At 40.1% G+C, this 12,975-nt stretch overlaps 1 protein-coding gene across 3 annotated transcripts in view; it reads left to right on the top strand.

The window, feature by feature from the left end:
- Positions 1–12,975, top strand: part of arhgap10 (Rho GTPase activating protein 10) — a 60,683-nt gene that overhangs the window by 38,390 nt on the left and 9,318 nt on the right. For all 3 annotated transcript variants that reach the window (XM_061718387.1, XM_061718396.1, XM_061718403.1), the window contains exons 19-20: positions 969–1,110; positions 3,710–3,866. In XM_061718387.1, the coding sequence (XP_061574371.1) occupies positions 969–1,110; positions 3,710–3,866 (299 nt within the window). The remainder of the gene's footprint in view (positions 1–968; positions 1,111–3,709; positions 3,867–12,975) is intronic.

Raw genomic sequence — 12,975 nt, forward strand, 5'->3', positions numbered from 1 at the left:
GAAAATGCAGAGCCTGAATGAAAACCAATGGGGTATACAAAGAGCTAAAACAACAGGAGCTGCCCAGTGTATGCTGCTCGCCTCTGAGCAGCCTACACTGAGGTAGCCAACCCTGGCCGGGAGATAAAGGATGCAGTTTTTGAATGCAGCAGGAGCATTTTGAAAAGTACAGCATGTTAGAGCAGGGGAAAAGTAGAGTAGACAGACAGATGGGCATTAACTTTCCTCACATCTGGACTGTTGATACCCCCAGATACCAACAGTAGACTCTGTTTTACATTCACCTCCATCTGCAGAGCAAGGCAGCTGAAACTCTGAGCCATATCAGATTTCTCACTTTTTCTATCTGCCTCTCTGCTCAAACTTTCTCTCACATGCTCCCCCTCCTCTGCGTCTACCTCTCCCGTTCGCACACACTCTCTCGCTTTCTCTGCCACTTTCTCTCTCTTCTCCCCTCCCTACCTCCCTCCTCTCCTTGTCTGTGATCCTGTCTGAGGCTCTGCTGAGACTTCCTCTCCTCTGTATCCCTATTCTCTTTCAACTCCACATCTAAAGTTTATATGTAAACATGGCCCAGTGTAAACAGGCTGAACCAGTTGGGCAGCCCCTCTCAAGTGCAGACCAAGTTTATTTTACTTTCCACTCCTTGAGAGTGGGTCATCTTTTCAGAGGATAGAAATGTCACCCTAGGTTAGACTCATATTTTTCAGTAGGATGTTGTTGTGTTCTATTTGGGGCTGTTCTTTTCTTTTGCAAACAAAGTCTCTGAATGCAGTTTTTAGGATGCAGTCCTCAACTTTTCCCTGAACGAACTAAACCATAGCTCCGAATGCATTGTCCATCTACCGTTATATAAACACTCAAAGTCTGAACGCATTTGAATTCAGTTGAGGATTTTCTCTTACTCTTGAAGTTTCTGCACCGTACTTGTTGTGTTATGCCAGAGATTGACTCACATGTACTTTCAGATCTTTACAGACGCTCCTGAGGTTTGCACTCTTCCACCTGCTGCTCCAGTATTATCTGCTCCTACAAGGCAGTCAAAGAAACTGAGTCGACAGAACCGACCTTTAGCTGTCTACAATCCGCAAGTCCTTGACATTCAGAATGGTAAGAGATGTGTAAATTTGTAGCCGTATCTTTTTTTTTTAACTTTTGCTGGTTTGTTACAGCAGTGATGGAAAAACACTACACTGACACAGTTGGATACAGTATTTATTCATTTACAGAGGCTAAGAGCTATTGTAAACCACTTATAAATAGTACATAGTTTCAAATTAATACCGGATGAAAGTTAAAAGAACATGAATCAGCTGTAAAAGAAAGAGCCTGTTCCTGTTTCTGTGGATATTTTCATGTGTGTGTGTGTGTGTCTGTACTTTGCTTTTTCTGGACAGCCGCTCTGTTCTACTTCACGCTACTTCACACTTAGTGAGTGTATTACTGGGCACCAAAGGAAGTGCAGTGTGGAGTGTGAAGTCATTTGGATGAGTGGTTTTCATACTTAACCTAAAAGGAATTTGCTGTTGCTCTTTGACAATACCGTGTTTTCAGTGCCGTCCACGGTGGGCCTTTGTCATCAGGGGACATAGACGGTGCTGAGACACACACATGCACGCACATTATGTTTAGTGACTGTATCATAATTCCTGAATTATTATGTGTGTTAGTTATACACCTGAGGGTCACTGTGGGGGTTTTATCTTGTTTGTCATTATAAGTACACATGATATCATCTAATGTTCCATCTCTGGACTTCAGGCCTTCAGTGTGGCTTATAAACGATAAACACAGGTCAAATTATAAATGTGTGTCTATATCCACATATTTGTATACTACTTAAACAGTATATAAAATACAATTGTGATTGCCAAACTGTTTTAGCTGTTTTTTTATGTCTCTTTTGTTGATGTTGTTCAATGTTGTTCAATGTGTAACTGATGTGGACCTATTGTGCTGCCTTCTTGGCCAGGACCCCCTCGCAAAAGAGATTTTAATCTCAATGGGATTATTCCTGGATAAATAAAGGTTAAAAAAAAATATATATATATATTCCTCACTGATTATCATAATGTATATCGTATTGACAGTAAGATTAACTTCTTATTTCATTTTACCTTTTTCATGCTGATTTCAGAGAGACTGCTATTAGCCTAATCGGTTATCCTGCATCAGTCGAACATCTACAATTTTAAATAGATACAGAGATAAATGAGTGCGTACTAGTGTAGCATCCCTGCAGAGATCAAAGCAATGTGTGGCTGTAAGAAGCTGTAAGGCCATAACAATGTTGTCCCTTTATGTTTGGAAGTTACAAGTGTAAAGTTAATCAAGTTTATATCTTGCTGATATGGAACAAAATAAAGTTGTGTAAGTGATTCCACCATAGTCTATGTTGCAATGGGAAGTCCTCTCAAATCACGTTAATAGTGGCATGTTTAATAGGTACAACTTACTTGAATGAGTGAGTGTAGGATTTGTAACTGGAATTCATCCAGTGCGGCAGTGATTTACTGTAACTAAATCTTAACATTGTAAGTGTAATAGAGGAAAGCATTAATGCCAAACTCAAACAAAAGGTTACTGAAGACCACCATGATGCATAATAGTATCAACACTGTCAATTTGTGTGCCCATGTCTTCTTTTTTTGTATATTTGATGAAGTTGAAGACTATAAGAAAGTTTTACTATGATGCATCGAAAGAGTAGATCACCTGACCTGCTGATGCAAAGTCCATCTCCAGGATTTTGTGATCCACGGGTGGTTAAATCCCTTCCACTCTACACTACCCAAGGAAACTAAATCTGCTGACCCGATTGCCTCTCTTTCTATCCTTTGCACCAGCTTTTACGTTATTGTATTTAAATAAGAGGCAAAATCCTTTTTAACTTTCCTCTTTCTTATATGGGTCTCAGATGATGATGTTGAAGTGGAGTGAAATTAATTCACTCATTTATTTTTCAATAGAATTCATATATTTTAAATAAAACTACCATGTTTAAATATTTTGTTTGGTAATAAAAAACTAAGACTATAAAATTCATTCTTATTAGTTTATCTAGTTCAGATAGCAAGAGTCTGTATTATCCTAACATTTTTTTACCAAGCGTATAGATTAAATCTTTTTTTTTTTTTTAATGGATGTGTTGGACTTTTATATTAATGGGTTTTATTATATCATAGTACAAATCCCAGTGTAAAGGGTGAAATATTGTAAACAAATACAAAGTTAAACAACAATTCAGTTGAGTTTTAATGTAGCTTTTGGTGTCAGAACTTTGTGTCTCAGATAGGGAAAAATCAAAGAAACATGTTTTTTCTTTCAATTTAAGAAATCTTTCTGTGCTTGATCTTAACACTAAAACTGAAATACAAGAACTTAGATCTCCCAAGTACGTCTTAAGTTGCTGTCTACAGCTCTATTACTAAGAAGAATATGAATTTGGCTGTTAATTCAAGCTTGTTTTGACAGGAGTTTGATTTATAAAGTCCCCTGTTATTGCAGCATTGCCCTGTGTTAATGAATTATTCAGCTTTTTTATCAAGCAAGTCATCATCAGCTAGCTTGAATAGTCTGGTGTTTGAGTCTTTCACACTGAAATACAAATAATACAATGATCTAAATAACGTATGGCAGTGGGTTGCTACTTAAAAGGATTTTTTATTTATTTACTCGTCCCAATTTTGTGTGTGTGTCTGTGTTACAGTGGGAGATGGTTCCAACCTGGCTGCAGATGAGACATCAATGGGCAGCAATGAGTCTGTATCATCCCAGTCATCATCAGCCTCAGCCTCAGAGATGCCTTCAGACAGGACTGACCATGCAACACTTGGCACCAGCCTCAGCTCTGACAGCAACTCCCGGTGAGCCATTTGTCTATGCTGAAGTTTCAAATCAATGTGTGACTGTTCAACCAGTCAAAAAGCAGGTATTTGTCAGTAGATCTCCAGTTATCAAGTCACAAATGAGAGAAATTAGGTTTACACTGAAATGATGATTGCTCGTGATACAACGGGTGTAGTATAGTGTAACTTTAGAAAAGAAATGATTAGATCATGAAATTACTTTCTTTGAAAAGTAACTAGTAACTAAAAAACTTTGAACAAATAGGAACAAACCTTCACAATTCTTTGTATAATTTGTTTATAATATTGGACTGAGGCTGCAGTTAGTTGATGTAATCGAAGACATTGATTTAAAAAAAAAAAAATATTTGATTCACAAGTTTAGCATTTAGCTATGTTATAGAAGGCCACCTAAATGACACAGACAATCTCATCGTTCGCACTTGCTGATAAATATCCGCTTGCTCTAGGAAACAGGGAGACAACACAGATATAAATAAAAATGACAATGAGAATAATAAAAATCTGGATCACTTTGACATTATGGGAACATTTGCAGAAAACAAGCCAACAAAAGGAGTAAAATACAGATTAAAAACGGACTCATCAACAGACAAATCAACAATCAAATGAGCAACATTTGCAGCGCTATGTCAGAGTGAGGATAGACTCTTTTGGGTTTTTTTTATCTGACAGACAGCTGTCAATGCAGTGACTGGGTTGTCTTTGTTGCTGTCTTTCTAGCTGAGTTAGCAAACTCCAGATATAAAATTGAATTCAGAAATGAATACATTGTGTTACAATAAAAGACTTTCAACACTCGATACAATATTTTCAGTCCTCTAGAGTCTTTTTGTGTTCATGTTTGACTTTTATATCTCAAGCAAATTAGCTTTTGGTCAAGTATCAAGCATAATCCCGACGGGAGAGTCTTGTTCTGCAGCTGAGATTCTAAGAGTGTGTTAATATACAAACCCAACCAGCTCATTACAGTAATGACCGTAGTAGTCCACCAGGAGCTGAACAGAGCAGTGATGAATTTCAGACAAGCAGATCTGTTGATAATGAGAAGCCTGTAAATGATCAGTGACAAAGGTGAATCTTGTTTCTTGTTGCCACAATACAGGTTAGCATAAACCGGATAAGCAGTTCGGTTCAAATATTTAAAATGTACTTTTGTCTCAAATTAATAAAAAAAAGTTGAATAAAACTTCTTGATGAGCATTGTAAGACCTCACTCTTTAATTTAACCCGTTTAGACTTAAAGCCTTGATTCTAAATTCATATTCCCCCCATAGACAAACCCCCCCAAAAAACTTTTACTTTCTGAAGAGTCTAGGAACATTGCATGAAAACTATTTGAGGCAAAATTCATACTTTTGAGAGTCCAGACCCTTAGGCAATGAAGCAAGATTGATTCATGATTATTATCGTGGCTGTGTGCAAACGTCCTGAAAGATTAACCAGTGATCAGGGATCAGTCTAAAGTTAAAATTTCACGAAAACAGCTGTGTTGTTGGTGATGGACGCCCTAAAAACAACAAAAGCTGCTTCTTAGTCAAATCTTTAATGATCCTTCCACAGGTTCACATACAGAAACCCTGGGAAAGGTTGTTAACTTGTCAAGTTAGATCATCTTATCTGTGTTAAGCCAGATATGTGAACAACCCCAGTGGGGGCGCTCCATGGACCTCACTAAACTATCCTTATCTTATCTTACTTAACCCCTTCGGGGGTCTTTGACACAATGAACAACAATATCTTGATAAACCGCATTATTGAAAATGGGCGTTTCAGGCAAAGCATACTCATGGTTTGAATTTTATCCCACAGGGTACTTCTTTAGTCATGCCAGGGGGCAAATGTCAATGCTTTATAACCACTCCACAAGAGTTCCCAATGGCTCTGTGCTTGGGCCTCTTCTCTTTTCTTTATACGCCTCATCCTTGGGCCTGGTTATTACCTTGCATTATTTTTCTTATCACTGCTATGCAGAGGATACCCAGCTATATCTGTCACCTCGACCTAATAACTCCATTGTCTCAGCACAAATCAGTTTGAATTACAGATACAGTAAGTTCAGATGGCTGAAGGAACTTCTACAAGACAGAACTATTGGTGATCCTAGCTAACCGCTCTGTCCACAGTTAGTGCGCATAGATCAACTCGTGTGCAGTCTGTCGCAGTCACTCCATGTGACTCATGTGACCCCCCCGGCTTAAATATGCTGATCGTTAAGTTATTGCCTTTTTGGCACTGTGATACAACTACAAGCCATATTGCAGCGCAACGAGTCCATGTTGATCGGATTGTTTACTCAGAGAACAGCTTATCGACCCGAGGCCGGCCAGCCTAGCGGACAGACTGGCAAAGATCCCAGCAGAGCCACGGAGGAAAACACATCGGGGATGCAGAGGAGGATTGAGGCAGTGGGAAAAAAAATGACTAGTTGAAACTACGTAGGTTAGATTAGATCCCCACAATCACATCTACGATCTGATTGTGGGGAGCGTGAGGTCGCTTTGCAACAAGATGGACATGCGACAAGCGCAATGGTGGGGGGCTCGCCATTCTAGTAAACAACCGTTGGTGAAATCCCACTCACATGACCAGGAAGAGGCATGTCTGGGGCCCAACGTTGAACTTTGTACTGTTAGACCATACTATCTGCCCAGGGAGTTTTCACAGGTCGTCACAGTGACAGTTATTTTCCCCCTACTGCAAATCCAACGTTTTGCAAAAGACTCTGGAGACACTGGAGCTGGGGAAGGATTTCCCGCAAGGGATAAACAAAGTCTATTCTAATCTATTGTAACAATATCAGGGTCCAAATTGTATCTAGATCCCGCTGTCCCACGAATGTTGTGAGAAACCTGGTGTAGCAAGGGCTTGCTACTTGGGGTCGACCGACAGGAAAGAGGACACGGGGTTTCGTGCAGGAAATGTTTTATTTCACTCAGCAGCTTCCTCCCAGCAGAGACCCATTGCTGGTGTGCAGCTGCTTTTTATGTAGCCAGGCAGGGTGGAGAGGTTGATTGGGCACACCTGTGCCCAATCAGCTGAGTGGCTGCTCCCCGGCAGCCCACACCCAATCCTCCACCCTGCCACACCTGGGTGTCATGATTGATGGCCAGCTGTCCTTCTCCAACCATGTGTACCCTTAATCTTGCTGCTTTGCATTGTGTAATAAAAGAAAAATCAGGTGTACTTATGTCAATATCCCTCACACCTTGGTTCAGGCCATGTTATCTCTCACCCCAATTACTGTGATGCTCTTCTCACAGGTCTTTGGCATGCACGGTTAAATCTCTGCAAATGATCCAGAACCAAGTGGCGCATCTGTTGTTCAACAAACAAAACACATCTTTCATCACAACCGTCAGTAAATGTTACTGTAACCCAGTGTTTCTCAATCCTGGTCCTCGTGGGCCCCTGTCCTGCATGTTTTAGATGTTTCCCTGCACCAACACACCTGATTCTAATTAAAGGTCCTCATTAGCTTGTCACCAAGGTCTGCACAGCTCTGTTGATGGCACAGGTACTTTTATCACGATGTGCTGAAGCAGGGTAGCATCTAAAATATGCAGGACAGGGGCCCACGAGGACCAGGATTGAGAAACACTGCTGTAACCACAGTCCTTAATTATCTGTTTTTAGAGTTCTTTTTGCAAGCCATAGTTGTCATCAGCAAATGCTCTTTACTCTTTATGAACAGAAAACTCATTATAGTTGAGTGTATTTTATGAACTAAAGTAGTTGGAAACCACATCTCCAAATTAATTTCATTAATTGGAGACAAGTTGTGCAAATCACAGATTCCAATAGTCTTCGCCGAACCAAAATCTTCGTTCTTTGGCTTTATGTACCTTTTCCTGTGTGTGTGTGTGTGTGTGTGTGTGTGTGTGTGTGTGTGTGTGTGTGTGTGTGTGTGTGTGTGTGTGTGTGTGTGTGTGTGTGTGTGTGTGTGTGTGTGTGTGTGTGTGTGTGTGTGTGTGTGTGTGTGTGTGTGTGTGTGTGTGTGTGTGTGTGTGTGTGTGTGTGTAATCATAATTGCTTTAGGTTGGTATATCATTGTGACATAGATGAAGATTAGATCACATTTAAGGGCAAACTAATGCAGAAAACAAGTTCATTCTAACAGGTTCGCATATGTTTTGTTGCCAGTGTAAATTTCTCATGTGAATCATTTGTGGTAATCTGTGGCATGGATGACTTAATCATTATTTATATTTGAACACAATTGAACTAACAGATAATCAAGGTGAGAATAAAATCATTTCTGACCCAATGTTCACACCATTTATCTCTTACACTGCATGAAAAATGCATTACTAGTTTGATGCTATGTCATCCTTCTCTCTGGCCTTTCTTTTCTGTCCTCTCTCTCAAAGTCCTTGCTACTTTTGTGTTGTTTCCAGCCCATGGCTTGTCTGGAATGCTGATGTGAGAGATGAGTTATTGGGTTATACTGCAGATGTTAGACTCTCTGCTGTGTCATGTCTACAGATTCACCTTGAAATATACTTTCTTTCATTCACTGTCCCTTTCTCCTTCTCCGTATGCTTAAAAAAAAGCTGTAATATAAATACACACCCACTTCACAACTTGACAGAGGAGTGTTATTCCTCTTTCTCTGTGACCTCTGTGGGTGTATGTCTGCCTGTGTGTAGGCATGTTTTTTTTTTCTTTCCGAGATTCAGGCTTAGACAGACGAGACTTTATATGTGTTATGTAACCAACTCCTTTTTTCTGTCTTTCTTTTTTTTTTTTTTTTTTTTTGTGCTTTCCTACATATGTGGCATCATTCTGGAGGACGGAAGCGGCAACCAGGAGGAGGCCGTAAATCTCAGCTCTTATTTGCTTGGAAGACAGGTGGCCGTGCATTGGCCGTGTAAATCGTATTGACATTGGAGAGATATTCATCTTGTTTACCCTTAAAGCCACAGCCCCTGTCCCTTTATGAAGACTTGCGCCATATGTCACAGGGTGTCACCCTGGCTTTGTTCACTCATAAATCTTAGCATGTGAGATGGTAGAGACGTGTAAGCACAGCACCTCTCTGGCGTTGAACCAAGGGATTCAGCTTCGCTCCCTGCCAAAACGAGCAGGAATTGCAATTGGTAGATTACTTCCAGGCAGTCAATGTGTTGTCTGCATTCTGCTTTGCTCAAAAGCGCACCTGGAAAACAGTATACTTTAGTCAGTTACTTTCAAAATCTGCCTCGTCATACACAAATGCATCCTGAATTCTGATATCTTGCAAAAACCTTTTGTGGACCGTGGCGCAATTTATGATCTCTGTCATTCTCAATGACTTGCCTCATTTCTCCTCTTCTTCAATTCGGTCGCAGCGTCTCCCAGTAGCTCTGTTGCCCCAAAGTCCTCCCAATTTTCATTTTCTCACTTTTTTTTTTTTCCTTTTCTGTACTGATCTGCTCCCACTTCTCCAGACCTCTCATAGGCAGACAGCTGTGGATCATAAGATTGGGGATGTGAGCCTATTTCCTGCCCACCCAAACGGGCGGCAGTTGTGTGAGCAGCTTGGCTGTAGGTTTGATCCCACTTTTTTTTCCTAGAAACAAAACTAAATCCCACCGCTGAATGTCTTCTTTTAGTAGAAAGACAGTTGATAGCTATGCTCATCCTTATGTTAGCTCCGTGCCAAGATAAACAAGTCTTGTATGCTGCAGAGTGAAGTTACTGCTGTAATGAGAAGCAGCCGTTCACTTTAATGAATTCCTCATGCCACTAACCTGGCCGTGTGTGATCATTTATGGACAACTCTGATGTTAGAATAATGAACCTGAAGACCTGCAAAGTTTTGACTTACAGTAAATGTCTGTTCTATATGCATGTCTTAAAATGTCTTCAAAATGTTATGAACAAAAAAAACTACTTAAAGATAGAACCGACATCTGGAATATAATTATTATATTCGGGGCCTAAACACAATGCAATTTCAATTTTCCATCCAGTGCATTAAATCATATTTGTTGAAAAAGCTTAGCTACAATACTCCTGGAAATAACAGAGCAATTCAAAGCTTGGTGCTATATTTGTTGAGGACAAGTAATTTCGGTTTAGCTAAGCCGTAATTGTGAAAGTGATGATGGGATGAATGCACATAGTTGAAGAGGAACTTTGGCCCACTCTTCCTTACAATGTTGATTCTGTTCTTTGAGGATTTCAGGCCTTCGCTCATGCACTGCTCTTCAAAGTGGGTTAAGATATGGACTTCAGGGTCATTGCAGCAACTTCATTCTGTTGTTTACTTCGGATCCTTTTCTTTTTGCATGACCCAGTTTCGGCCAGGCTTTAGTTGTCAGACGGGTTTGCCTCACATTTGATTAAAGAACAGGATCTCCACAGATTCCTAAAAAGTCTTAACTTGTGTTTGTCATTTTTTTTTTTTAAATGCCACAGACCATGAAAACATGCTTTATTGCTTTTATAATGAGTTGAATTAACAATAATCCTTGTTCTGTTTTTGGAGAGTCTTCATTGCAGCGTAATGACCAAATGATTTCATGCATGCTTGCAGCTATTGCTGGATACATTTAGCGGCTGCTGCAGTTACTAATTAGTCATGGGGAAGTGCAGATTTAATGAACAATGGCTGGAAAACCCCAACTTTGTGTCTTGATTGAAACTGGTTCAAGGCAACAAATGCAAGGGTCGCTGTGATCTGTGCAATAAGTTCTTTACTGGGTACAGTGGGAATCAGGGATGTGCAGCAGTGACATCCAAGAGAAACGCCTGGTATTGCCATTCTGCTCATGCCACACTTTAGCTTTGCTTCCACAGAATCCTGTTTCATCACCCATGCAACTGACTGCAGTAATAACTACAACAATAGATCTTGTGACAACATTTGGCTCCAAAGTTACACTAAACGGGGATGTACTGTACTGACAGTACAGTTGATTTTATTTTCACTAATGGGTGTCATTAAGAAAAGTCTTAAAAACTCTGAAATCTGGCTTGCCTTGACCCGCAGAGACCCCGTAGAATACTTCGGTATTCAGAGGTGCTTGTCTTTGATGCTTTCCTCGGATGAATAATTTCTCTACGTACATCATGGTTGACTCAACTGTTGAAGATGAATTTCTAACCCTTTACTGTGCTTTCTAAAGATTAATGGGCAGCAAGAATTTTTAATCGTTGCTGATGTCTTTCCTCCTTGACATTGTGTTCACACACACCTGAATGTTCCAGACCAACAAACTGTCAAAACAAAACTGCTTATTTAGACATTGCTTACACTTGTGGATCATGAAATAATCAAACCCAGTTTATGAGCACCACGCTGATATTAACTATCTTAATTCAATTTCTGGTTTAGTTTTTGCTTAATAATATTAATGTTAATGTTAATGTTAATAATAATAATAATAATAATAATAATAATAATAATAATAATAATTAAAGCTGCAAGCAGCGATGAACGGGCCCTCGCACTCATGGCCACCGCCCCCCATAAGCATATCAGAAATGACACCACCCACGACTTCCTTTGTCAAACCATTCAAAGGTTATGGCAGAAAATAGGAACTATGACATATCAACCAATCAGAAGAAGGGGCGGGGCTAATTGGCACCAATTATAGTCGAGGACTCAAAACCATGTCCGGTGACACGACTCTTTGTCAAACCATTCAAAAGTTATGCCAGTGCACTTTACGGTTCGGGCCGTATTAACTGCCGAAGGAATGGCATAAATTGCGCCAAAATTACGCGATTAATTCAAAATGTTCAAAATAGCCGACTTCCTGTTGGGTTTCGGCCATGGCGCCAAGAGACTTTTCTTTAAGTTGCGCCATGATACAGGTGTGTAGCGATTTTCGTGCATGTACGTCAAACCGTATTGTGGGGCTTGAGGCACAACGTTTTTTCTGTCTGGACCAATCAGATGAAGGGTGGGTGGACTTTTTGGCCTCTAGCGTCGCCACGGTAACGCTTTTGACTGAGAAAAGTAATGCGCGTTGTCGCAGGATGGAGACGCACATTTCGATGTTTAACACACCTGGGTGCACGTTACGGTTCGGGCGAAGAAGCGGCTGAAGAAATGGCATGAATTGCGCCAAAATTACACGATTAATTGAAAATGGCCGACTTCCTGTTCGGCTTCGGCCATGGCGCCAAGAGACTTTTCTTTAAGTTGCGACATGATACAGGTGTGTACCAATTTCCGTGCATGTACGTCAAACCGTATTGTAGGGCTTGAGGCATGAAGTTTTCTAGGGGGCGCTGTTGAGCCATTAGGCCACGCCCATTAATGCAAACCATTAAATATAAAATTTTTCGCCAGGCCTGGCTTGCGTGCAAAATTTGGTGACTTTTGGGGCACGTTTAGGGGGGCAAAAAGGCCCTCATTTCGTCGGGAAAAATAAAAACGAGAAAAACGAGGAAAAAAACATTCCTACATATACAATAGGGCCTTCGCACTGTTAGTGCTCGGGCCCTAATACTACTAATAATAATAATAATAATAATAACACTGTGTTTTCACTTGCACAGTGTGATATGTCATGTGTTTTATCCAAGGCTGTATTTACCAAAGTTTAAGACCATATAAACCAAAATTTAAGAGCTCATAATTACTAGGGGGTGTAATTTGTGACTTTTTGCCAAATTAATAAAGCCATGCAATAAGGTTCATAGTCTTCTCCTATATAGTCCCTTTCAGCCTAATTTAGGCTCCACGAAGCACTGTACAAGGTTACATATCTGGGGTTTACTGTTGTGCCCAAGCATGCTTTGACACTTGGGCTGGAGATCGATATGCCCACCTTCCAGTTAGAGGACAACCCACTCTATTCACTGAACCACATCATCATGAAATTTTATGAACATAAACTGTGACTAAAACTTAGTTTCAACTCCCATTGTTAGCCAAGAATGGACATACATACTGTACTCCCCTTAGTAATTGGTATATAAAAAGATTACTTGCATCACGTTTAAAGAGACATCAAATTAAAGTAACAGCTACGATGAAGCACAGTTTTACATCTATTCCACTTGTCAGTGAAGTATAGAGCAATAAATATGTTTTATTTGTTGTCTTATTTCTGGAACTGAAAACAAAATAAATTGTTGGATGGAAAAAAACAAACTGGCAGAAAAA

Source organism: Cololabis saira, chromosome 1 (assembly GCF_033807715.1).
Source record: "Cololabis saira isolate AMF1-May2022 chromosome 1, fColSai1.1, whole genome shotgun sequence".
In the NCBI taxonomy this organism is placed as follows: Eukaryota; Metazoa; Chordata; class Actinopteri; order Beloniformes; family Belonidae; genus Cololabis; species Cololabis saira.